Source organism: Mustela nivalis (assembly GCF_964662115.1).
Source record: "Mustela nivalis genome assembly, chromosome: 17".
Taxonomy (NCBI): Eukaryota; Metazoa; Chordata; class Mammalia; order Carnivora; family Mustelidae; genus Mustela; species Mustela nivalis.
This window is the reverse complement of record NC_139036.1, coordinates 17,756,450-17,783,533: the sequence shown is the minus strand read 5'-3', so window position 1 is coordinate 17,783,533 and position 27,084 is coordinate 17,756,450. Positions and strand designations below refer to the sequence as shown.

General features: G+C 42.4%; 1 protein-coding gene across 1 annotated transcript in view; it reads left to right on the top strand.

The window, feature by feature from the left end:
* RPA1 (replication protein A1) overlaps positions 1-24,793 on the top strand; it is a 75,323-nt gene extending 50,530 nt beyond the window's left edge. Inside the window, exons 6-17 of the mRNA XM_082707096.1 lie at positions 1,608-1,700; positions 4,923-5,055; positions 6,216-6,318; positions 8,666-8,734; positions 8,873-9,065; positions 9,224-9,363; positions 9,755-9,903; positions 12,480-12,612; positions 15,354-15,530; positions 18,855-18,962; positions 22,642-22,728; positions 23,779-24,793. Of these exons, the coding sequence (XP_082563222.1) occupies positions 1,608-1,700; positions 4,923-5,055; positions 6,216-6,318; positions 8,666-8,734; positions 8,873-9,065; positions 9,224-9,363; positions 9,755-9,903; positions 12,480-12,612; positions 15,354-15,530; positions 18,855-18,962; positions 22,642-22,728; positions 23,779-23,883 (1,490 nt within the window). The 3' untranslated portion in view covers positions 23,884-24,793. The remainder of the gene's footprint in view (positions 1-1,607; positions 1,701-4,922; positions 5,056-6,215; positions 6,319-8,665; positions 8,735-8,872; positions 9,066-9,223; positions 9,364-9,754; positions 9,904-12,479; positions 12,613-15,353; positions 15,531-18,854; positions 18,963-22,641; positions 22,729-23,778) is intronic.
* The last annotated feature ends 2,291 nt before the right edge of the window (positions 24,794-27,084 follow it).

The window sequence follows — 27,084 nt, the reverse complement described above, 5'->3', positions numbered from 1 at the left end:
ATACAAAAACTTGAATTCAAAACAATATATTTAGCTCATGTTTATTGCAGCATTATTTACAGTAGCCAAATTACAGAAGCTGTCCAAGTGCCCTTTGATAGATGAATGGATAAAGAAGATGTGGTACATATATACAATGTAGTATTATTCAAGGATAAAAAAAGATTGAAATCTTACCATTTGCAACAACATGGATGAAACTAGAGAGTATTATGCTAAGTGAAATAAATGAGTCCAAGAAAGACAAATACCTTGTGATTTCATTCATACGTGAAATTTAAGAAAGAAAACAAATGAACAAAGGAAAAAGAGAGAGAAGCCAGGAAACAGACTCAACTCCAGAACAAATTGCCGATGATCAGAAGGGAGGTGGGAGGGGGGTTGGGTGAAATTGGGGATTAAAGAAAATAAAATTAAGGTCTTAATTTTTCTCCCCATAGGAAGAACTGAAGAATAAGCAATTCTCTTTTAACCTTTTTAATTTTATGCTAAATTTATTTCACTCTAATGGCATAGTTAACTCTCATTTTGTGGTACTAGTTAAGAGAACTATTGGCAGAAGGAAATGAAGTCAGTGTATAATAGGCCCATTTGAGTGAGGGCCTTGGGAAAACCAGCAGGAATAAGCCTGGTGGTTGGAGAAGGCACAGAGACAAGGTGGCAGGCAGGGAGCCTTTTCAGCAGGGCTCGCCATTTTTGTTCGTGGGACTTTCTAGGAAATCTTTCTTGGTGAGCCGCCTGGATTAGGTTGACTTCTACTTTTAGTGCCTTCACAAAGGCAAAAATCAAATCCCATAAGCCTGTTCTTTTTTTAATTAGGTGTATTTTGCAATTTTAACATTCTTCAACTCCTAAACATTTGTAGAAAGGGTTGAGGAATAAATAAATAGTCTCATGGTATGGCATTTCTTATTTTCTGCTTGAGAGACATGTTCCTTTCCCCTCCTTTCCTTTTAATCTTCCCGTTGCCTTGACACACCTGCTTCTGAACTCCATCTCATCTCTCCCTGCTGTGACAGTTCCCTAGCACTTCACGGTACCTAAGGCTCTTACAATTCTTATTTTCCACCAACTGTCAGTTGCAAAATAAGGTTGCTTTGTTTGGGAGGGAAAGGGTAGAATCCTTTCTGAATGTCTCCTTTTCCTTTGAAGCAGGAGCACTTCAGAGACAATTGAACTGCTTTTAGGTTTTTCTTACCACCCAGCTTTTTCTTCTGATAGAGCCTGCCGTGAACACAGTTCTGTTGATGACATCGATTTGTTGCTATGGAAATAGTGGTAATGTCACAGATTCAGCCCAGTGACTTTACTTCAGGTTCATGCAGGAGAAATGGGCAAGGCTTTAGGAGAGAACCTCATTAAAACTGAAAGCTATCAATTATAAGCAGGTGAAAGGTAAATGGAGCCAACCTTTTATATAATGAAAACAGAAGTGAACCCCTAGCAGATTGACAGCACGCAGTTGAATACCCCAGCATGAATTCTGACCCATGAGAGTCTTTGACAGAATAAAAAATTTACACGTTCTCTGAGTATTTCTTCTACTTAAGTTTAAATCTTTTAACCTGCATTATTTGCACTGAAATTGTCTTTCTTCTGATCCTCAGGACACGGGCAGCAGCAGGTAGTTCCTCCCCCTGTCTCAGCGGCCAATCCACCAGCCAGCAAGCCCCTGCAGCAAAATGGGAGCTCAGCAATGGGTAAATAGCCACATGAGGACATGTGCTAATTATATGCACCAGGATTCTGAATGTTTTAAAATGTAACCTGGGACTAAAGGGAATTTTCAAAATGCTATTCATGATCCTTGCTTCTTGCAAAGGAGAAGCCCAGTTCTTACTGTAAAGTGTGTGATTGAACAAATGATTAAAAATAGTCTTTTAGGGGTACCTGGATGGCTCAGTGGGTTAAATCCTCTGCCTTTGGCTCAGGTCATGATCTCAGGATCCTGGGATCGAGACCTGCATCGGGCTCTCTGTTCAGCAGGGAGCCTGCTTCCCTCTCTCTCTGCCTGCCTCTCTGCCTACTTGTGCGCGCTCGCTCTCTCTCTCTCTCTCTGTCAAATAAATAAATAAATCTTTTTAAAAATAGTCCTTTATCGATACTTAATATGCTTCTTTTTGTCAGGATGATGCACTGTCCTCTGTTAATAGTAGTTTATCTGGTACTTGCTCACATCTTACCTTTTACACTCTCTTGACTTTGCGAATTTATATACCTTTTAAATTCTCACCTTTTAACTATTTGGAATCCACTTGTCTCTCTCCAAGTTTCCCACGTGGGGTTCTCATGGATATTTATCTTAATGTGAAGATGGTATAATTTATATTGGTCATAGGTCCTGCTTCCCAGACTCCTGGATGAGAAATTGTTTTTCCCTTTAACTCTCTGTAGTAGGTCCTGAGAGGCTATAATGGAATCATTTTGTTTACTTTCTGGCCTTTTTAGAGGTTGGATTTATTCTTAGATTTTCTTTTTTCTGTCACAGCTTCTTATACACCACCTCCTCAACTCCCCTCAACCATTAGTTACTAATTTTCAATGCTGAGATTTTAAGAAATTAAGGTTAAGACATAACTAATGTTGCTGTGAAACTTTCAGGACATGGGACTTTTTCCCCATTGGTCTTTGATATTTTTATCTACCTTGCAGTATCTGTCAATCTATCTCCTATCTGTCTCCCTTTACAAGTGGATCTATTTTTTTTTTTTAAGCTTTTTTTAATTTATGTGACAGAGAGCGCACAGGCAGGGGGAGCAGCAGGCAGAGGCAGAGGGAGAAGCAGGCTCCCCACTGAGCAGGGAACCTGATGTGGGACTCCATCCCAGGACTCTGAGATCGTGACCTGAGCCAAAGGCAGACGTTTAACTGACTGAGCCACCCCGGTGCCCCATAAGTGGATCTGTTTATATACAACTCCTAAATTTGTACTGTTGAAGGAGGTCTTAGAATAGATTTAGTATCTAAGATGGTAAATAATCTAATAGTCACTTCCTTAGGCTGAACTACAAATAGTATGTTGTTATTCTCCCTTCTCCCACAGATTTATTTTCCCAATTGTCTATCTTTGGATTATGTTAACATTTTTTTTTTAAATCAGTTAATGTTGTCCAAACACATATCAGCTGGATGGCAAAAAAGAAAAGACCGGCTGTGTGTTGAGGGGAAGCATGTGTGTGTGTGTTATGTAATTATATCTTTAGAGTATTAGGTATGTATACACATGCATATATTCTTCAAAGTTCATGGACTGCCTTGCATAATCTTTTTTTTTTTTTTAAAGATTTTATTTATTTATTTGGCAGAGAGAAATCACAAGTAGACGGAGAGGCAGGCAGAGAGAGAGAGAGGGAAGCAGGCTCTCTGCCGAGCAGAGAGCCCGATGCGGGACCCGATCCCAGGACCCTGAGATCATGACCTGAGCCGAAGGCAGCGGCTTAAACCACTAAGCCACCCAGGCGCCCCAGCCTTGCATAATCTTGAGGCAGTTATTACTGTTGTGCATATAGTTCTCGCTTGACTCCCCGGTTAGAATAGAAAATGTTAAGATCCAGGACAGTCTATGTATAGTTTTTTACTAAGTGCTACAAACACCTAGAATAGTGTCTTACAGGCTGCGGAAACTCAATAAAGAAATGCTGAATAATGGTAGATTTACATTTCCAGCCAAATTCCATCCTAAAGAAATGCTTTGGTAGGGAAGATGGGAAGTAATTGAACTAAATTGCATTTTCTGCATTTAGAGGTTGAAACTTTATAGGAACTGTGCGTTTAAAGGAACGCGTGTGTTTATAGGCTTTAGTTACCTGCTCTTTCCAAGTACATGGGAGCTGCTCAGGCTTGGATAAAGAAGCAGAAGGGATCCTGGTGCCCAGCTGCCTAGCTGTCTTGAACCAAAAACTGATTCTTGCCCTTTGCTCCCAACTAAACCCAGTCCCACAGATTTCATTCTAGACTTTTCAGCCCTAATTTAGACCAGTTGAACACAGAGTTCTCTGAAGATGTTTTGAGGTAAAATATTTGTGATAGGTATCCTTCACCTCAGATGATTTATTCACTATGTCGCTTACCTCCTAGCCTTTCCTTTTGTTTTTGTTTTTGTTTTTTTCCTTAGGCAACTAGTGACCTACTCTCAGTTTTACCAGTCAAGAGGGTTGGTTGATTTTCTTTCTCTGACCCATTATCTTGCCCATTGATACAAAGGACAGTTTAAGAAGGATGAGCCTCCAGGGCACCTGGATGGCTCAGTTGGTTGGATGTCTGCCTTCCGCTTGGTTCATGATCCTGGGGTCCTGGGATGCAGTTCCCCCTGCTTGTGTGTGTGCGCGCTCTCTCTCTCTCTCTCTCTCTGTGTCAAATAAATAAATAGAATCTTTGTGGGGCATGGGGGGTTGGTAGAAAGATGGGTCTCCAAAAGAACAGTGTCTGGACTCAGTACAATTATTACCTTGACCTCAGTCAGAGCTTCAGTCAGCAAATACATAGTAGTAAACTTCTGTGTTCCGAGCCTTCAATTCTCAGTCACTTTTCTAGCTTCCTATTCTGGTCTCTTTTTGATCTCCATATCTCTCGATTACTTAAAAGGTAAAACTTTACCTCTTATTTTGTGTGATTTCACCAGCAACACCTCAGTCATTGAGAGTTAATACAAAATGTATATAAGATTTACATAGAATAGGGACGCCTGGGTGGCTCAGTGGGTTAAGCCGCTGTCTTCCGCTCGGGTCATGGTCCCAGGGTCCTGGGATCGAGCCCCAAATCAGGCTCTCTGCTCAGCAGGGAGCCTGCTTCCTCCTCTCTTTCTGCCTGCCTCTCTGCCTGCTTGTCATCTCTCTCTGTCAAATAAATAAATAAAATCTTTAAAAAAAAAAAAAAGATTTACATAGAATAATGATTGTCCTCCTTTGTGTTTGTTTTTAAAGGTTCCACTGCATCTAAGACTTATGGGGCCTCAAAGACATTTGGAAAAGCTGGAGGTACCAGCCTCGGGAATAGTTCTGGAGGAACACAGGTCAAAGTGGTACCCATTGCCAGCCTCACCCCTTACCAATCCAAGTGAGTTAGTCCATGGAGTAAGTTCAGAATGTACCTACGATATGATGTTAGAGCTTATTAGGGGCTACGGGCTCTTGAGTTATTTATGTGTGCACTTCAGGGTTACCACACATAAAGTAAGTTTCATCTTTTTTTTTTCTTCCATGGGGGGAGGAGGGTACAAATTGTGGCAACCTCTAACTCTTACTGTGAAAGAATGGCAAGAGAAGCAATCTGCTATAGCCTATGGAGTTTCATTTGTTTTGAAAGAATTTGAATTGAAAAATATTTAATGCTTAAAGGACCCCTTTATCGTCTTATGAGTAAAAATAAATATTTGTTATAATTCAGAAGGCGTTTCATCTCCTCATGCTATAAATAAGTGACTTTTAGTCTTAAAAATTGTTACTATGATTTAGTTGACTAAGAGAATCTGTACTGTTTGTGTAGCCACATTAATATACCCTGAACAGATATTTTCCATTAAAAGTTAATTTTAGCCATTGAAAATTTGTGAGTTCTCTTTTCAGAATTCTTTCAGATATGTTTTTATCTAACCTTCAAATTTTTTGCAGTGCAGGGAAAATGGCTAAGGTAACCAATGTGTCCAACACTTGCGTTCAGTATGAGCCCCTAGACTATGTATTGGATCTTGTACCTCCTTTTTTTTGGTGACCTCTCTCTGAGGTCATACTGCTTTAGCATGTTGTTTTCTTTTGGTGGCTTACCAACACCATGTTCCATAAGTTCGTATTTATATTCAGGCTGTGTTAGAATGGAGACAGAAGCTTGACACCAGTTTTATCAGTTCCCATAATTGAAAATAGTGGCAGAATATAATTGCTGGTATTACTGCATCTTCTAGCTTAGAACCTTTTATTAAGGGGATACCGTTGCCTTGGTGATGCTTTTTGGAAAAGGGAGAGAGTTTATAAATTTACTAATTTGACAGGGGAATGAGTTAGTGTTAAATCATCTTGTATGTTTTACTACTTGCTTATTCTACAAACTGTCAAACCTGTGTGTCATCTTGGGGTTTTAATTAGCTGGGTTAAAATACAGCTTACGTTGAAAAATGGAATATGCATAAGATGAGAGAGGCTATAGGAAGATGATAGGGAACCTTTTAGATCTTTCCCAGGTAAAACTCGGAGCACTGATATAATCTATTTGGTTTTTAGGTGGACTATCTGTGCTCGAGTTACCAACAAAAGTCAGATCCGTACCTGGAGCAATTCCCGAGGGGAAGGGAAGCTTTTCTCCATAGAACTAGTTGATGAAAGTGTGAGTATTTGCCAAGTGGGGAAATAGAAGTAATTTGAGAAATGGGGCTCATCTCTGTGCAAGGCTATGTGATGAAAAACAGTAGTAGACCAAAAATAAGCAGGATTGTTACTATTGTTTGTCCTCTTTTATAGTCTTCTGGTGCTCTCTGGGGGCAAAGGGTTAAAGATCTTTTTTTTTCCCCCGTTGTGTGCAGTGGGGAGGAGAGAGAATCTTAAGAAGGCTCCATGCCCAGCTTAGAGCCAGACACAGGACTCAGTCTCTCATCCCTGAGATCATGACCTGAGCCTAAATCAAGAGTCAGACATTTAACCAACTGATCTTGATAGGTGCCCCAAAGGATTAAAGGTCTTAAATAAAATCCTATTATTTTTTTTATTTTTATTTTTAAATTTTTTATTTTAATTTATTTATTCTTTTTAAGTAGGCTCTGTACCCAGCATGGGGCTTGGACTCACGACCCTGAGATCAACAGTTATACTGGGCACCTGGCTAGCCCAATAGGTAGAACATGCGACTCGACTCTTTTGTTTTTGTTTTTAAGATTTGTTTGTTTCTTTGAGAGAAGGAGTGCATGAGGTAGGGGAGGGGCAGAGGAGATGGAGAGAATCTCAAGCAGACTCCCCACTGAGTGCAGTGTGTGACCCAGGGCTCGCTCTCACAGCCCTGAGATCATGACACTGAGATCATAATCTGAGTCAAAACCAAGATTTAGATGCTCAGGGCACCTGGGTGGCTCAGTGGGTTAAGCCTCTGCCTTCAGCTTAGGTCATGATCCCAGGGTCCTGGGATCGAGCCCCGAATTGGGCTCTCTGCTCAGCAGGGAGCCTGTTTCCTCCTCTCTCTCTCCCTGCCTGCCTCTCTGCCTACTTGTGATCTCTGTCTGTCAAATAAATAAATAAATAAATCTTAAAAAAAAAAAAAAAAAGTTAGATGCTCCACTGACTGAGCCACCCAGGCGCCCCTAGATTGTGGCAAAATCAATGATCAGAACCTAATTTTTTACCAGATTATCAGTCTAATCTGTCAGTTGGCTTAAATTTCAGCCCTTTGTTTAAGTTTCTTATCCATCTGTAGTTTGTCTTAGTTTGTTTTTTTGTTTTGTTTTGTTTTGTTTTGTTTTGACAGAGATCACAAGTAGGCAGAGAGGCAGGCAGAGAGAGAGGGGGAAGCAGGCTCCCACTGAGCAGAGAGCCCAATGTGGGGCTTGATTCCGGGACCCTGAAATCATGACCTGAGCTAAAGGCAGAGGCTTAACACTGAGTCACCCAGGCGCCCCTGTTTGTCTTAGTTTTAAGTAATCTCTACACCCAGCGTGGGGCTTGAACTCACAACCTTGAGATCAAGAGTCTTGTGCTCCTGTGACTGAGCCAGCCAGGTACCCCCATCTATGGTATTTTGACTGATGGAAAAGTAAAAGTGAAAATCAAATCTCAGGCAACGTGAAAACATGATGTATTGTAACATTTTGGCAATGATTCCCAAATATGTTGTAATCCCTTGCTTGGTAGGAACGTGAGGGCAGCTGGTGAATCATTTGGCTCATCACACTTCCTTGTGGGATTCATTCGTGTCACACAGTGTTCAGAATTTATTTTTATTTTTGTTGTCAGAATATTAAAATCACTAGGTTTCTTGTGGTTTTTTGTTTGTTTGTTTTGCCTTTTTTAAAATGTTTAACTTGAGGTTAATAAAACTCCACAGTAGAGGCGCCTAGATGGCTCAGTGGGCTAAAGCCTCTGCCTTTGGCTCAGGTCATGATCCCAGAGTCTTGGGATCGAGCCCCACATCAGGCTCTCTGCTCAGCAGGGAGCCTGCTTCCTCCTCTCTCTCTGCCTGCCTCTTTGCCTACTTGTGATCTCTGTTTGTCAAATAAGTAAATAAAATCTTAAAAAAAAAAAAAAAGTAAATAAAGCTCCACAGTAGGTTAAACCCAGGTTGTTCACTGTGGTGAATAACTTGAATATGTGACTATAAAATGTGTGTTTCTGGGGGGGTGCCTGGGTGGCTCAGTTGTTAAGCATCTGCCTTCAGCTCAGGTCATAATCCCAGGGTCCTTGGATCGAGTCCCATATGGGGCTCCCTGTTCAGTGGGGAGCCTGCTTTTCCCTCTCCCATTCCCCCTGCTTGTGTTGCCTCTCGCTTTGTCTCTCTCTGTCAAGTAAATAAATAAAATCTCTTTTTTAAAAAAATGTGTGTGCTTCTGGAGTGTCTGTAGCTCTCTCACACATCCCATTTGTGCCTGTGTCGACTGCCTTAAAGATGTCATTTTGACACAAGGTGTCCTCTTTTTCAGGGATAAAACTTAGTAAACACAGTTCTGACCTGCTTTTGCATGCTTCTGTAGGGTGAAATCAGAGCTACTGCTTTCAATGAGCAAGTGGACAAGTTCTTTCCCCTTATTGACATGAACAAGGTAGGGCGGTGTTACCCTGAGAACTGAAACTGTTGGGTGGTACCGTGAGCAGTGGGGGGACTCTTGTCCACTGGCGAACTACGTGGTGGTAAGAAGTTGTTTAATCTACCCACGTTCCATGGCTTGCCTCTTGTACAGGTCTATTATATTTCTAAAGGCATCCTGAAGATTGCTAACAAACAGTTCACAGCGGTTAAAAATGACTACGAGATGACCTTCAACAATGAGACTTCCGTCACGCCCTGTGAAGATGGTCATCATTTACCTACAGTTCAGTTTGATTTCACAGGGATTGGAGACCTGGAGAACAAGCCTAAAGACTCACTTATAGGTAAGTCTGTGTATGAGAGCAGAGAGAGTTGTGATGACTAGTTTTGTTTGCAGCCTATAAAGGAAGTGTAAGACTTAAGGGCTTGCCATTCAACCTTTGATCAGGCTGTAATGGGGGCCTTGACCCTATTTTGCTGACATATTGTGCCTATATTTTAGACATAATTGGGATCTGCAAGAGCTACGAAGATGCCACCAAAATCACAGTGAAGTCTAACAACAGAGAAGTTTCCAAGAGAAATATCTATTTGATGGACATGTCAGGGAAAGTGGTGACTGCTACTCTGTGGGGAGAGGATGTAAGTATTAGCCTTGAGCAGTCAGAGCAGATGCAGAAGGCAGAGACCAAGAGAGTCAGGCAGCTGTCTTGCCTTAAAGCTTTGGGGTTTTTACCGTGTAGGCCTTCCTAAAGAAGGATCGAACTGGCCAGGCAGTATCTGAAACCCTTTATGGCTGTGATCTCAGTTTTACACAGTGAAATGATGTTTCCTCTGACTCTAGATTAGTTTTGCTGTATCTTTGAACAGATTCTTGTGTGCGAAGTTATCTTGGATAGATTCCATGTACCACTCACGGCATTTACTCTTGATTTTGACTGTTTTCCTTATTTTCTGTAAAAATGTTCCGTGTGTTCTTCCTGCTAGTGTCACCTGTTCACTGTATTTGTTTGGTGTTTTTGTCATTACTCAGGCTGATAGATTCGATGGTTCTAGACAACCCGTGATGGCTATCAAAGGAGCTAGAGTTTCTGATTTTGGTGGACGGAGCCTCTCTGTACTGTCTTCAAGCACGGTCATTGTGAATCCTGACATCCCGGAGGCCTATAAGCTTCGTGGATGGTAGGTTTTATGGGGCTACACAAAGGGGTTATTTGAGCCCGGCCTCTGAGTCAGAAGAGCTGGCTCTTTGGGCCCTTATGATCAGTATGTGAGCCATCTATAGAGCAGAGGGCTTTGTTACTGAATGGAGCAGTTCCTATATTTCTTGGAAGCATTATGCCTTCTGAGAGGATGGCCTTAAAGCCCTTAAACTGACAAAACTGTAATCCCATGACAAACCCAGAGATTCCGGAGGAGGCCAGCTGAAGGGAAGTGCTGCTGCTGACCTCAATCCTGCCGAAGTAAGGGGAGGCCAGGCTCTCATGGCTATATGCTGAAGGACCATGGGCGGGAGGCCACTTTGTTTCCTAGGTTTAAAGCTGCAGGCTTCTGTGGGCTGGGGGAGGAATGTGCTTCCTTGTTCTGTCCAGTTGTTGGTTCTGATCACATCTCCTGGTGTGTGTTCACTGGGCTCTGATAAAGTGCGGTGGGAACAATGGGCTTTTGTTGGCATTATATTGTTATTCCCGAAGCACTCAGGGGTTGAGGAGAGCCTATTAAAATCTCCTCACTATATCTAGCTTTGTAGGGTGTTAAAACCCTGCCTTTAAGGAGCACTTCAAACTGAAACACAGCATGCAAGAATTGATGTGGTCAGGGAAAACACTGCAGCTAGCTTGAGCTTTAATAATTTGTGTAGCTGTAGTCCCGGAGGGGTATGTGTCCGTTTCTACCTCTGTCCTAGGGTTTTAGTACTTAAAGAATTAGCTCCTGTGACAGACTTCTCACTTTTATTCTGGGTGGACCACTAGCAGCACTAAAATTTGAATAATTTCGTGAAACAGCTACTAGAGCGTTCGTGTCACTCAAGCCAGCCTCCTGAGTATCCACACGTATCCGTCGGTAACTATCCCAGTAGCTGGCAGGATGGTAGAAGGCAGGGCCTGTTTGAGGTCTGACCAGAAATAACCACAGCTTTGGTTTGTCCTCATTGCTTAATTTTCTTTCGGGCCCTAGAGCTCGACCCCAGGTTAATTGCATGCCCATATTAAGGTCTTCGTATTTTACTTGTCAATAACAGTAATCCTGGTCAACATCAAAAGACACACCTGTCTCCAGAATAAAATAACTGGCATTGATCAAAGAGAAGTTCAGTGCACACACCCCACCTAGGCAAGGATTGGAGATGTTAGATCTTGGTTATAAAAATGTGGGATTTTTTTTATTGTAAGAAGGGCTGCCTCTGTCCTTGCTCTGTTGATTCCTGATGAGCTATCTTCAGTGGCAAATGCCTCCTTGGAGTTGCTGAAACTAAACTGGTGTAGCTAGTAGTGGTGAAACAGATTTATGGACCTTGCTGTGCTTCTGTGACGGATTTAGCTGCTTACCTGACAGAATGTGAAGGCAATTGTCTGCGGCTTAGGGCAGCAACCACTCTGTTAGATGGTCTCTTTGTAAAAAGCCTGTTCTGTATGTGGTTAGCTTTTAGTCAGCCTCCTTTTAGATGACATTGGCATGTTTTTAATCTCAGACTGACTCTTCCCTGTCACAAGTATATTTCTGAGCCACTTTCCTTCATATCACCTGTTACGTGATCAAGAAGTAGAATCATTTTTATTAATAACGTGGCATAAATTAATGTCAATCTTGATATTGGCATAGGTAAATCTCACTAAGAAGATAAATCTACAAGAAAATAGATGTCTTCTGTTAAATTACTTTGGGTTTTATAGAGGCCTTTAAACTCTGTATCAGGCTTTTAAGATCTTTTTTTTTTTTTTTTTTTTTTTAAGATTTTATTTATTTGAGGGGTGCCTGGGTAGCTCAGTGGGTTAAGCCTCTGCCTTCGGCTCAGGTCATGATCTCAGAGTCCTGGAATTGAGCCCTTCATCGGGCTCTCTGCTCGGCAGGGAGCCTGCTTCCCCCTCTCTCTCTGACTGCCTGTGATCTCTCTCTCTCTCTCTCTCTTTCTGTCAAATAAATACATAAAATCTTTAAAAAAAAAAAAAAAGATTTAATTTATTTGAGACAGAGCACAAGCTGGGGAAAGGGGCAGAGAGAGAGGGATAAGCAGACTCCCCACTGAGTGTGGATTTCAAGGCAGAGCTCAGTCCCAGGACCCTGAGGTCAGGCGCTTAGAAGTCAGACACTTAACCAACTGAGCCACCCACATGCCCCAGGCTTATAAGATCTTTTACCGTGGAAACATGCCATCATGTTATAATCTGGGACTGTCACTTTCTATGCTCATATATGTCAGTAATGATAAAAATGCAGCTATTGACTGAGAATGAGCATCAGTAGCCTAAAGAACTATGTACCGGATGCTAATTTAAGAAAAGGTTGTTGTATTTTGGTACTGTCTTTCTTGACCACTGGGGGGCATCAAAGCAATTGAGATAAAAAAAGGTCATTCCCTTCCTGCAGTTCACTTAAGATAGAAGCAGGAAGATACTAATTTCAACCCATGTGACCAGGACCCATGAAAGTTGGACAGGTAGGGGGTTGGGAGTATGGATAGCCTGTATCTGGCATTCAGAAACAAGTAGCATGTTCAAAAAATATAGAGTGCCTGTCATTTTTTGTTTATTTTTCAGGTTCGACTCAGAAGGACAAGCCTTAGATGGTATTTCTATCTCTGATGTAAAGAGTGGAGGAACAGGAGGAAGCAATACCAACTGGAAAACTTTGTATGAGGCTAAATCAGAGAACCTGGGCCATGGTGACAAGGTATTCCACATTCCTGACTTTCTTCACAAAAGCACATAAATGGTGTAAAAAGATGAGTTTTCAAACTTGATTCCTGGTACTGGCTATCAGATGTTCTTCCAGAGCTATGGTTCTTAAGCAGAGCTCTGACCAGAGCATGGCGTGATGGCTGAGAACCAGTGCCAAAGTGAGGAAGCCATGCCTACATGTAGCTCTCACGTGTCTTGAGGCAAAAAAAAAAAAAAAAAAGTTAAGAACTTGGAGAGTTGTTTAATTCTTAGAGGGATCTTATTGAAGTGGTAATGACTTCAGATCCATGTTTATTTTTGCTGATTGTTCCTGCAAATTGAAATGCCCACATACCAAGAAGGTGTGTTTGAAGGTTAAAACCAACCCTGAGGGGGCGCCTGGGTGGCTCAGTGGGTTAAATCCTCTGCCTTTGGCTCAGGTCATGATCCCAGGTCATGATCCTGGGATGTAGCCCCGCATCCGGATCTCTGCTCAGCAGGGAGCCCGCTTCCTCCTCTCTCTCTCTCTCTGCCTTCCTCTCTGCCTACATTTGATGTCTGTCAAATAAATAAATAAAATCTTTAAAAAAAAAAAAACCAACTCTGAGCATTAGCAAGGCTCCATGTCAGACATCAGGCCATTCCCATGGGCCTTCGCTGGCTGCACAACACTATCCTCTCATGGGCTGAGCATTTGCCACCATTCTCTGACACGAAGTGCCTCTCATATTTGACATTAGTTGTAGCTTCCTTTTGCTGTTTGTAATTATGCTCTTCCCATCTTGATCTAAACCTGTATTCTGCCAGCAGTTCAATATTTAAGTCACTTATTTCTCCTTTATGCCCTCTAAAACACAATTCCTACTTTTATTATTTTCATATTACGTAATACAGTTTTTATTCATTACTGTCTCATTTTGCCGCACTCCCTTATCCGTCATTGTCATCAACAACCCGTTATGATGCTGTCATACAGCATCTTGAGAATTAAAAATTAGACAGATCTGTGTTGCCCTGTCAGAGGAACCTGAAGGAACTCTTCAGGTTCTCTTAACACCCTCTTCGATCTACAGTGTGTAATAAGAAAGGCCTGGGGAGGGGATGGTGGCTGGGTGGCTCAGTTGGTTGGGTGACTGCCTTCGGCTCAGGTCATGATGCCAGAATGCTGGGATCGAGTCCCACATCAGGCTCCCAGCTCCTTGGGGAGTCTGCTTCTCCCTCTAACCTTCTCCTCGCTCATGCTCTCTCTCACTCTCTCTCTCTCAAATAAATAAATAAAACATTTTTTTAAAAAGTAAGAAAGAGGGGCGCCTGGGTAGCTCAGTGGGTTAAAGCCTCAGCCTTCAGCTCAGGTCATGATCCTGAGATCCTGGGATTGAGCCCCGTATCTGGCTCTCTGCTCAGCAGGGAGCCTCCTTCCCCCTCTCTCTGCCTGCTCTCTGACTACTTGTTGGATCTCTCTCTCTCTCTCTCTCTCTGTCAAATAAATAAATAAATAATCTTTTTTAAAAAAAGAAAGAAAGAAATCAGGCTTGGGGGCACCTGGCTGGCTCAGTTGGAAGAGTGTGTGACACTTGGATCTCAGGGTTGTGAGTTCGGACCCCCGTTGGGTATAGAGATTACTTAAAAATAAATAAATAATTTTTTTAAAAAAGAAAAGAAAGCAGGCCTGGAGAGCACCTGTTTGGTCCCCAAACTTTAAAGTCATGCATTGAATCTGGATCTTACCTGAAAATACAGAAAAACTCAATAGACTTTCTCCTAGGGAGTAATCTCTACACCCACTGTGGGGCACAGACACACGATCCCGAGATCAAGAGTCTCACACTCTCCTGGTTGAGCCAGCCAGGCACCCAGAGACTTCCTTTCTTAGAGCCTTCTAGAGTGAAGCCCCACCCTGAAACATTCACATTATTGTTTGGCCTTTTTGGTCTGAGACATTGGGAAGCCCCAGAGGGAGCTGTTCATCCCCCAGAATTATTTACTCTGTATCCTCTCCATGGGAGTTAAAAGGCAAAACAAATAGGGACAACATAAAGCCAGAGCACATGACTTAGTCCTTGCTATGCTGACTTCTCAGAGATCTCCCCCATCTCCCCGGGTTGACGGCTTAGAGCAGGGTTGGCACATGGCTGCGTGCCTGCGTTTGCACGTCGTGTGGGGCTGCCTGGGCACTGCAGCTGCAAAGTGGGGAGCTGAGACAGAGACGGTGACTGCATGGCTCGCAGAGCACAAAGTATTTCCTGGCTGGCTTTCTACCAAGTTTGTCACCAGGGCCTAGACAAAGATGAAGGGGAATGCAGATCCCAGAAATCACTGCTGCAGTTTTTCCCGTGGAGGAAGGCTAGCCATCGCTCCCCAGGTTCGCTTCATTCCCCCTGTATTTCCTCCATCTGTTACCTTTGGAGAGTCAGGAATGGGAGGAACAGATCTTCATCTCTTGAAGTCTTTGTCTTTCATATTGTCTTTTTCTGTTTTTAATTAACTAATTTGGTCTAATTTCGAATTTGCATTTATTGTTAAGGGATAATACGCTTTAGAATGTCGTTTGTTATCTTCATAGGTTTTGCAGTCAGCACAAGTGATTTCAAAAACTATAGCATAAATTATCCCTCTAAGGCCATTGTGATCTTAGGGATTCGAACGTGGAAACGCTTAGCGCTTACATGTCAGGGCAAGCTTTGGGCTGCCTCCAAGTCCTCTCTCGAATGTAGGCCTTGTGTTCTAGGTCTCATGTCACTCTTTTCTCCAAAGGCCGACTATTTCAGCTCTGTGGCGACGATAGTGTATCTTCGCAAAGAAAACTGTATGTATCAGGCCTGCCCAACTCAGGACTGCAATAAGAAAGTGATTGATCAACAGAATGGACTATACCGCTGTGAGAAGTGCGACAGTGAATTTCCCAGCTTCAAGTACCGCATGATCCTGTCGGTAAGTAGAATGGGTAGATGGGGAGTCCTGTGCTGTTTCTGGAGTCCCTACCAAGTGGCAGGCCCTGGAGAGACGACAGCAAAAATAAGATCATTTGGGGTAGGAAGCCTGCAGATGAGTAAGTGTTAAAGAGCTTCTTATTGTTCTGTAAGTCCGGCAAGTAAGGGGCCTTCCGTTCCACTGAATAGCAGTCTGTTCTACTAAAAGCTCTTTTTCCTACCAGAAAGTTGCATTTAGATACCCAGCTGATTTGGGTTGCTGTGTATGTAGTATAGCTGTAGCATTGGTGACACTCTCCTGCTAACTGTTATGGAGATAAATTAATTTGAAATGGCATTTCTGGAGAGCAGTAATTATACAGCCAATGCCTATATTTAGTTATTTTTCTTGTAGATAATCTGTTCATCCTAGCCTTCGTAGAGCTGACTTCTCAGGAATGTGACTGCATACTGATGTGGGAGTGTGGCTTTTTTGCATTGTAAGAATTGTTTCTGTTTTTAAAACCTTTAAAGTGAAGGGGGATTTATTTATAAAGATTTTATTTATTTACTTGACAGAGAGATCACAAGTAGCTGGAGAGACAAGCAGAGAGATGGGGGGAAGCAGGCTCCCCACTGAGCAGAAAGCCCAATGTGGGGCTCGAACCTAGGACCCTGAGATCATGACTGAGCCGAAGGCAGAGGCTTAACCCATTGAGCCACCCAGGTGCCCCCATTTTCAAATATTTTAACTCGGGTTGGGTTGGCTCAGGTCATGATCTCAAGGTCCTGGGATCGAGCCCCACATGGGGCTCCCTGCTCAGAGGGAAGCCTGTTTCTCCCTCTCCCACTCTCCCCGCTGTGTTCCCTCTCTCGCTGTTCTCTGTCAAATAAATAAATAAAATCTTTAAAAAAAAAAAATCATAAGTGATAATAAAGGTGTAAGAAAATAGGTATTCTTGCATTTTTCTAGAGGGTGATTTGGCATTAATATATCAGGAGCCTTTAAAATGTTTATATTTGGGGTGCCTGGGTGGCTCAGTCAAATAACTGGCAAATTCTGATGTCTTCATGGTATTCCACACTACAGATATATAATAAAGGAATTAACCAGTATAAAATGAAGAAAGTTTAAGTTGCATCGAAGTTTTCAAAGTAACAGCAACAAATAACTTTACATAGCTGTTACATTTCTGATGATTTCTTTTTTCTTTTTTTTTTTTAAATATTTTATTTATTTATTTGACAGAGAACAGCGAGAGAGGGAACACAGCAGGGAGAGTGAGAGAGGGAGAAACAGGCTTCCTTCTGAGCAGGGAGCCCCATGTGGGGCTCGATCCCAGGACCTTGAGATCATGACCTGAGCCAACCCAACCCGAGTTAAAATATTTGAAAATGAGCACCTGGGTGGCTCAATGGGTTAAGCTTCTGCCTTTGGCTCAGGTCCTGGGATCGAGCCCCCCACCCACCCCCCCACCCACCCACTCTGTTCAACAGGGAGCCTGCTTCTTCCTCCCTCTCTGCCTGCCTCTCTGCCTGCTTGTGATCTCTCTCTCTGTCAAATAAATAAAATATTTTTTTAAAAAAATTTGAAAATGGCAAATATATGTTCAGATTTATTAAATGAAATGGCAAATTTTAAATGGTATGTTTGATATAGTCTTGAAATATGTACGCACAGAAAACAGACTGAGAGGTTAAATACCAGAGTGTTGATTGAGGTTGTTTTTGGTTGATTTCTAGTTTCTTCTGCATTTTCCTTTTTTTTTTTTCTTGTAATAGGAAATTTAAAAAACTTTTTAGATGAAAAAATAAAGGATTTTACTTACCCTTTGTATATTCTAATTGCCCCTTAAAATGTTAGTTCAGCAGGAAAGTTCTATGTTTAAGCTTCCTGTTTTTACAGAAAATAAAGTTAACTTTATTGAACTAGGATGGAGAAAGTGGTTTTAGATGGTTTATCAGACTTTCTTGACACTTGTAAATAGGAATCTCAGCACACTGGTCTCACGAGATGGTGTCTTCATTGTCACCCTCCTCAGCCCTGTTGAGCAGTGCTCTTTGCCTCTAGGAATAGCACGACGTAAACAAACTGTGGGTGTGAATCCTAGTGTGTGATATATCCTCTCATATATGTGAGTGTTTTTAACTTTTCTTCTCCCCTATTTTTTCATCATTACTTTTGATATTAAACCTCCATGTGTATGCCAAGCAAATATGTAGAATCATCAAATGGTACCTTCAAAACAAAACAAAACAAACCCCTGTGCTTTCTTATTTGTACTAAGACTTTTGCTTTAGCAACTGGATTCTGTGTGATCCACTTTCTTCCCTGACTCTCCCCTGTTTAATTTTACCATGGTCAAGTGAAGACACTTGATCGCCCATTTCTGTTGCTAGGTAAGTTTGGCGGCTCGATGAAGTCCCTTAAGTTCAGGCTTTTAAGTAGTCTGGGATGTTCATCAGTGACTAGAACTAGTCTTATGGAACTAGTGACTGAAGGATAAGACCAAAGTCTTATTTAACTAGTGACTAGTTAAAATGCAGAGAACCTGCTATCAGTCTTTGGAGGCTCATTCAAAATCTTTAGTCCAGGGGCGCCTGGGTGGCTCAGTGAGTTAAGCCGCTGTCTTCGGCTCAGGTCATGATCTCAGGGTCCTGGGATCGAGTCCCGCATCGGGCTCTATGCTCAGCAGGGAGCCTGCTTCCTCCTCTCTCTCTCTCTGCCTGCCTCTCTGCCTACTTGTGATCTATCTCTGTCAAATAAATAAATAAAATCTTAAAAAAAAAAAAAAATCTTTAGTCCAGGGTGCCTGGGTGGCTCCATGAGTTAAACCTCTGCCTCTGGCACGGGTCATGATCTCAGGGTCCTGGGATTGAACCCCACTCCGGCTTTCTGCTCATCAGGGAGCCTGCTTTTCCTGTCTCTCTCTGCCTGCCTCTCTGTCTACTTGTGATCTCTCTCTCTGTCAAATAAATAAATAAAATCTTAAAAAAAAGAAAAAAAGAAAACTTTAGTCCAAAGGGCATTGCAGCTGGAGGAGAACCTAGTATGGTGTACCTGGATTGTCTGTCTGAGAGAGAGAGTTTAGTTGGATTGTTATTTCTGATCTGAAATCACATATCCACAGCATATTACGTTCCTGCTGTGATCCAGATTTACCTTTTAAACTTCTTTCTGCAATATTTTCCACATTCTTTTGAAAGAATATATATAGCGTATATAGTGGTATTGGTTTTTCCCCTGGGAATTATTTTAATGGATGGAAAAAGTTAATCTTCCAGTCTCCTGAGTATGTCTTCCTTTTATTTTCTTGGTGAAATTAATATATAATGTGTCTTTTAGGTAAATATTGCTGATTTTCAAGAGAATCAGTGGGTCACTTGTTTCCAGGAGTCTGCAGAGGCCATCATTGGACAAAGCACTGCTCATCTTGGGGAGTTAAAAGAGAAGGTTGGCCTCATCTTTTATTACTGTAACAGTTACCAATAACACCCTTTTTTTGCTCTTTAATTTTTTTTTAATTTCTTTTGAGTGTTGTATATAGTTTCTCGTTCTGATGATTGTTTAAGAGCTCATCTGATTCTGTCGAATTTTGTCTACCTTGGGTATGCTAACGATGAGTAATCAAGTAATGTATAAAAAAAGTGCTGTATGGGCACCTGGCTGGCTCTTTCGAGAGAATATGCAACACTTGATCTCAGGGTTGTGAGTTTAAGCTCCACATTGGGTGTGGAGACTACTTTAAAAAAAAAAAAAAGTGCTTTAAAAATAACACTTTACAAGTATAAGCCACTTATTTCTCCTGTTACCGTTAGCACACTACAGTTGATGTGCCTACAGTCACTTGAGAGCTGGAAGGATTCTTCTGAAGTAATCTGAAGTGCACATGTGCCCTTTAACATAATAAACACCTTCCTGAAAAGCTGAGTCAAATCCTGGGTTAAACTCACATATAAGGTACTTGCTATTCCAGGTCTTCAGAGGCAGTTCTTACGAAGTAACTTTCTTTCCTAAGATGACTATCCATTTCATTTCTATAAATTTATATTTTTATATATTAGGTTTATTTAATGTAGGGAATAGATTACCAATTATGCTAAATGTAGGAAAGATACTAGAGGAAATGTGTAAAGATGGGGGCACCTGGGTGGCCCATTCAGTTAAGCATCTGCCTTTGGCTCAGGTCATGATCCCATGGGTTCTGGGTTCGAGTCCCGCATTGGGCTCCCTGCTCAGCAGAGATCTGCTTCTCCCTCTCCCTTCATCTTCTTTCTCTCAAATAAATCATTTTTAAAAATGTGTAAAGATGATCAATGAAAGCTCTTCTGGGCCACACAAATTAGCATCTAACTGTACTTCCCCCCACCCCTTTTCCTCCAAATTGGTTATAAAACTTATAAATAAAGCATTAAGGAAAAACACACACACACACCACTAGGAAAAAAAAGACTTGTCGTTTGGTGTGTTTTTCTTATTCTTTCCTGTCTTCATTTCGTCCATTCGGTCCCCACCCTTCCCTGACACGCGTCTTTTAAAAATTGTGAGATCTCTGAAAGTAATGCAGCAAGCCCTTTCATAGAAATAACCAGAACTGACTTTAAAGTATGATGGTATCTTTCCTCTGTTTTGCCTGGTTCTTTATTTTCATATCAGATTTTAAGGCTCGAGGCAGCTTTTCAGGGTTTTTTATGAGCTTATTACCTTTGACTGTTTTTAGTGCTGGTGAATGAGGACATATAGAAACGTCCCTCAGGAACCATGATATTCTTGGAGGACATGCTCCATGCTTTCTCTAATCTTGAAGAATAATGGCAACTGGTATAATTTTCTTAAGGCTAACACATCATTTTATTTACATATCTGAAAGCCTGAAAGACTTTGTGTGTATATGTGAAGTAACTTTTACAAGAGTTCGGTGTAACAAAGCCATTTTCATGTCTCATGTGGCTTGAAAAGATACTATTTACTGACATGAATGATTAATTTTATATAAAATTACTGCAAATTAATTTTATGCTTATTTATATAAAATCCTTGCTCTGATTTCTTCCCGTTTACCAGACTTTTTTTTTTTTTTTTTTTTTTTTAATAAAAAAAAGCTTAATTAGTGGGGTGCCTGGCTGGCTTAGTCAGTGGAACATGTGACTCTTGCTAGTAGAGGTATGTATTCGAGCCCCACATTGGGTATAGAGATTACTTTATTTTTAAGAAAGGTAAATAAAGCTTAAGTAGTGTTTGAGGGACAAGAGAAAGAGGGAGAGAACTGTGTTTTTCAAACTTTTCCTAGTCTTTACCCACTTCACCTGCCTTCTTTACTTGCTCACAAATCACTATAAATGCAGAGACTAAGACAGTATGGCAACTTAAAGGTTTTTTTGCTTTTTTTCTCTCTCAATTCTTTTTTTTAAGATTTTAATTTTTATTTTTTAAGGTTTTTTTTTTTTTTTTCTTTTACTATTTTATTTATTTGTCAGAGAGAGAGAGCACAAGCAGGGGGAGCAGGTAGAGAGGTAGAGGGAGAAATGGGCTCCCTGCTGATCAGGGACCCTGGTGCTGGGCTCAGTCCCAGGAACCTGGGATCATGACCTGAGCTGAAGGCAGACATCTTTTTGTTGTTGTTGTTAAGATTTTATTTATTTATTTGTCAGAGAGAGAGCGAGCACAGGCAGACAGAGTGGAAGGCAGAGTCAGAGGGAGAAGCAGGCTCCCCGCCGAGCAAGGAGCCCGATGTGGGACTTGATCCCAGGACGCTGGGATCACGACCCGAGCCGAAGGCAGCCGCTTAACCAACTGAGCCACCCAGGCGTCCCAAGGCAGACATTTAACCTACTGAGCCACCCAGGCACCCCTTTAAGATTTTGTTTTTAAGTAAATCTCTGCATCCAGTGTGGGGCTTGAACTCAAAACCCTTAGATTCCATCACAAAACTTTTGAAGTTTAGAAATTGTTTTTGTTTTATTTTGTTTTGTTTTTAAATATTTATTTATTTATTTATTTATTTATTTATTTATTTATTTGACAGAGATCACAAGTAGGCAGAGAGGCAGGCACAGAGAGGGAGAGGGAAGCAGGTTCCCCGCTGAGCAGAGAGCCTGATGCAGGACTCGATCCAGGACCCTGAGATCATGACCTGAGCTGAAGGCAGAGGCTTAACCCACTGAGCCACACAAGCACCCTAGAAATGTGTTTTCTAAGAGTGGTTTAATTATTTTTATTATTATGGTGAAATAATTTACTTTTTTAACCATTTTTAAGTTCAGTACACTCATTAAATACTAATTCTCCATTTCCCCTTCCTCTGGCCCCTGGCAATCATTCTACTTTCCGTCTCTGTGAATTTGGCTACTGTAGGTAGAGTATTTTAGTATTTTAATAAAATTCTATCTAAACAGTTTTATGTAATGAAATGTCACCTGTAGATTAGTTATTCCTAAGTAATTTAAACCACTGAAGGTAAAAAATTTTGAGAGAGGTTTTTCTCAGAAGTCTTTTCAAAAATATTTTTTTCTCTTGGGGTGCTTGGGTGGCTCAGTTGATTGAACCTCTGCCTTTGGCTCAGATCACGATCCCAGGGTTCTGGGATTGAGCCCCATGTACAGCTTCCCGCTCAACTGGGAGTCTGCTTCTCCCTCTCCTCTGCCTGCCACCTACGTGTGTGCGCGCTCTCTCTCTCTCTCTCTCTCTCTCACTATCAAATAAATAAATAAAATCTTTTTTTTTTTTTTTTTAAGATTTTATTTATTTATTTATTTATTTAACAGAGAGAAATCACAAGTAGATGGAGAGGCAGGTAGAGAGAGAGAGAGAGGGAAGCAGGCTCCCTGCCGAGCAGAGAGCCCGATGCGGGACTCGATCCCAGGACCCTGAGATCATGACCTGAGCCGAAGGCAGCGGCTTAACCACTGAGCCACCCAGGCGCCCAAATAAATAAAATATTAATAAAAAGTTTAAAAATACTTTATTTTTAAGTAATCCCTGAACCCAATGTGGGGCTCAAACCTACAGCCCCAAGATCCAGAGTCACATGTTTTTCTGACTGAGCCAGCCAGTCACCCTTCAAAAATTTTAATGGATATTTTCAAATGGTCTGATAGCTTCCATGCCTAAAGTTTTACATTTGTTTTTGCAGAATGAACAAGCATTTGAGGAAGTTTTCCAGAATGCCAACTTCCGATCTTTCATATTCAGAATCAGGGTGAAACTAGAGACCTACAATGTAAGTGGGGTCTCCTGGGGTGCAGAAGGGTTAGCAGTGGGGACCTTCTCTCTGTCACCCACAACAACAGTACGGTGGCAACTGTCACCTAATTGCATACTATGGACCAGACCCAGTGCTAAACATCCTGCGTTTATTACTCATTGACTCTTCCCAGAGCTGAGGTTGATTGTTTTGTCTGGTGTTGAGCATCTAGTGGGAAATGCTGTGTGCTCTCTTCAGTTACAGCCTGGGGGATTTTTGTTGGTGTACTAACAAAGAACAGTAAGGTATTGAGTGGACTCACTTCCATGAGGAAGTGAACCAGACGGTGCACCCTTTCTGGGCACCACACCACCCTGCCTCCAAAGGCACTGTTGAGTCCTGATGAGCGAACGAGGAGTTCTGAAAACCTCCCTGCTTGTTTCAGGGGTTCCTCACTCTGTTGTGTTATTATGCCCTAACTCTAGTACCTGCTAGTAGGGGTGTTTGTCACTGAATGAGGGAGTCAAATGTCTGTGATAGAATGACAGAGTGAGGCGGGACCAGGGGACAACTTGAAGGTTCATGCAGCGCTCTCATGGTGCGGACAAGGAAGGTGAAGTGCAGAGAGGTTGTATCCTGCAGAGCTGAGATGGCTGCAGACCAGGCCTTCGTCCTCTGCCGTGGGTGCTTTTGCTTTCATACCACTCTCAAAACTAGCTGTGTGGCTCCAAGCAAGTGACTTCTCTTCTCTGGGCTCCTGTGTCCCCCTCTGCAGAGAAAACAAAGTGACCTAGATCAGCCCGCTAAGGCCCATCCCGTTTAGATTCTAAGTTTCTGAGAGCTTGGGATCACAAAGGAAGGTTGAAGAGGGGCTTCTGTCCACGCTCCCAGCTCCGGAAGTTCCAAACGGGGCTCTCGCGGGGGATGGCTTTCTGTACTAGAATGACTGAACACTAAGTCCCGCATGCCTTTGTGTTCGCTCCCGCTGGGATCACTGAAACCCCTGAAGCCAAGGGGGTTACCTACCACCAGCATTCCGTGCCATGGGCTTTCCTCCATTGACAGACTGCTTTTCTCTTCTTGAAGGATGAGTCTCGAATTAAGGCCACTGTGATAGACGTGAAGCCCGTGGACTACAAAGAATATGGCAGAAGGCTGATCATGAACATCAGGAGAAACGCGCACATGTGAGAAGAAGAGCAGGGCTGATTGGGCAGAAGTTTGAAAAAGCAGAGCTGAAGTGAAACCAGTTCATTCTTCCCCCTTCTCTTCGTCCCTTCCCCCATGACATTTCCACATGAACTGCATGGCGCAGGTGGACAAAGCGCTTTCTTCCCTTGGGCGCATCTTGGAGCCCGTCAGTACTCACTGATACAGGCAAAGGGAAACGGGCTCCGACAGCTGTGGTGTACACGGCAGTGGGTCAGCCAGAGGGTAGCGCGGGGCCAGTCACTCCCTCTGTCTTCGGGGTTTTGTCAGTTTTATTAAGATTTCATTATCTTCAAGCAGGAATTATGTCACAAGTAATTGACCCTAACTCTGCAGACAGTGAAATAAATTATGTAACGAGGGTTTCTGCCTCTCCTGCGGTGACACCTTCACAACGTGGGTTCCCTCTCAGGATGGGGAGCCAAGAGGGGGTCATGCGGAACCCATACTTCAGTGAGTGTGTCTTTCTGGAATTCAAAGCCTCTCTCATTCTGGAGGTGCCACATAGTTGTTAATGCTTGGAATGGCAATAGGGTAGAATTATTAATCAAAGACATATCTTTTATATCTGAAGAATATCCCTCCTTCAGGGTTTAATAGACTGAGTCAGATGGGTCTGATATTAATCAAAATTGTCTCTTCTGAGGAAAGCTGATAAGCATTGACTTGCTGTCCCCCAGGGACATCCAGGCAACTACAAAGCATTGCTTTAGTTTTCACTTCAATTAATGTTGCATTTTGGTTGGCGGATGCATACTTTTTCTACCTGTACATATTTCTTGCATTTGTATGTTTCATTTCTTGACTAAAGCTATGTTAAATAGAAGGGATTTTGAAGGAAGAAGCCCTTTGTTTCCCCTGCTTTGTTTTAATAAACAGAATATTCTCTTCATGTGAATCCTACTTTCTTTGAATGCAAAGGGTTCTTGTAACTGGAAAGCAATTAATTAGCCTTCATAATAAATGTTCACTTGGGGGAGATGTTAACTCATTACAGACTCAAAGATCAGTCTGAGGCATAGAGATCACTCATCCTAATGTTTGTGACCCGAAAATGCATCTTTTAAAAGAATGAAAACCCTGCAAACAAAAAGCCATTGTGCTCCAGAATGCTGATCATCGGGCACTTTGGGATCTTATTGATGTTTACACAGCATTCTAACACCAACCAGGCTCTGAAATGTGTACAGACAGTGAGCTAGTAAGAAAACAGTAATTATGCTACTGGGCCTTTCAGTCAGCAAGAGCATGCTTGCTCTGTGTGTTCCTAATCACATTAATTATCTATCCGGTTGCCGCGACCCACCACTAGGCATTGGCTGCACATCTCTCTCCCTGAGCATCCAGGCGGTGTCGCAGTCCGCCTGGCCGGGCAGGTGCGACATACAGTGGCCCATCGTGGAGCTGGAGAGCGATGACAGCCTGGCCATTTCGTCCTCACCTGTCTTCTGTCTGGAGGCAAGTGGCCAGCCCTAAGCCGGATGACTTCTGTTCCTCACAACAGACAGGGTCTCTCTCAGGCCTGCTGATAGTTTGGGCACATCCCAGCCTCAGTCGGTGGTCATTGGGCTGCACTTGCCTGTGGGGCTGAGGCTTCAACCATTTCTATGGAAGCTCTTTTCCGCCTGACCTTGCTTATCAAGCACGGACTAGAAAATTACAGTCTTCGGCACAATTCTGGATTGACAAATTGTGGGTTGGAAGTGGTAATCTAGCTTTCAGCCCAGTTACCAGTCTCACATTCCACTCCTCCCAGCATTCCCTATGTTCACGTTCACGACGGCTCTCCCTTGTGGGGAGTGAGTTACCCTGACACATCTCAGGACCACTGGACCCGCCGTCAGGTGTCCTCAGTGACTGGTGAATCCATGGGCCGTCCTGGGCGAGGGTGGCTCCCTGGAGAGAGGACGTTTAGCAGATTTCCCTACTAAAAATCAGATCACCAGGAGAGGAGCATCAGAATTGGCTCCACTTAGGCTTTTAAGAGATCTAGGTCCCTGAGGATGGCCTAAATAGATTCTGGCCCGCAGTTCTTGGAATTCTCTTGGATATGGTTTACCCCAAAAGGCTGTTCATGTTCTATTTCTCATCTTTCACTTTGAGATCAATGTTTACTTTGCGTACACCATGACATCAGCGTTAAGCAATTAGGAAAAAATCTAATCATTTTGCCTTCATTTAAATGGTTCTTGGAGTTCCTCCAGTCTTATTGTGAAAGAGGCAAGAAAAAAAAAAGCAATAATCTGATTTCTGTCCATATTTTCAGTGTTTTATGCTTTCCATTAAAGCCTTGCTAATCTCTAGTGTGCTGTTCATTTTTGAACTACAGGGTCAAAATTTCCCCCCTCCCCCACTTTTTTTTCCCTGAGTGGCCTGTCTTGGAAAAGTATAAATAATATTGATCGTGGTATTTAATACACTAATGAAACCCGTGCCTATTGACTACATAATTAATATACTGTCTAAAAGTGAAGTTTGGCAGCCCAGTGTATAAAGGTTTATATTGACTTGTGTTTCTTTGGCAATATACCTTCTAAGATTTTATTTATAAAAAGTAAAACGGTGGGGGGGGCACCTGGGTGGCTCACTGGTTAAAGCCTCTGCCTTCAGCTCAGGTCATGATCCCGAATTCCTGGGATCAAGCCCCACATTGGGCTCTCTGCTCAGCAGGGAGCCTGCTTCCCCCTCTCTCTGCCTGCCTCTCTGCCTACTTGTAATCTTTGTCAAATAAATAAAATCTTAAAAAAAAAAAAAAAAAGCAAAACGGGGGTGCCTGGGTGGCTCAGTCATTAGCCTGCTGCCTTTGGCTTAGGTCATGATCCCAGGGTCCTGGGATCGAGCCCCGCATCGTGCTCCCTGCTAGGTGGGAGGCCTGCTTCTCCCTCTCCCACTCCCCCTGCTTGTGTTGCCTCTGTTGCTCACACTCTGTGTCAAATAAATAAAATCTTTAAAAAAAAAAAAAAAAAAGGGAAGTGAAACAGGTTGTTGAGTCTCCTTTCCTTTTCACTCATTAGAAGGCCACTGCTCCCCTAGTAACTTGATTGTTTCCTTATATCAGAGGATTTCTACCCCATCCCCATCCACACCCCCACCCCATAAAACGTGGTTTGTTAGCTCTTAGTCTCATAATCCACTCTTGGTAGAGTTCTGGCTTTTATAAACACTTTTGGAAATAATCCGCTT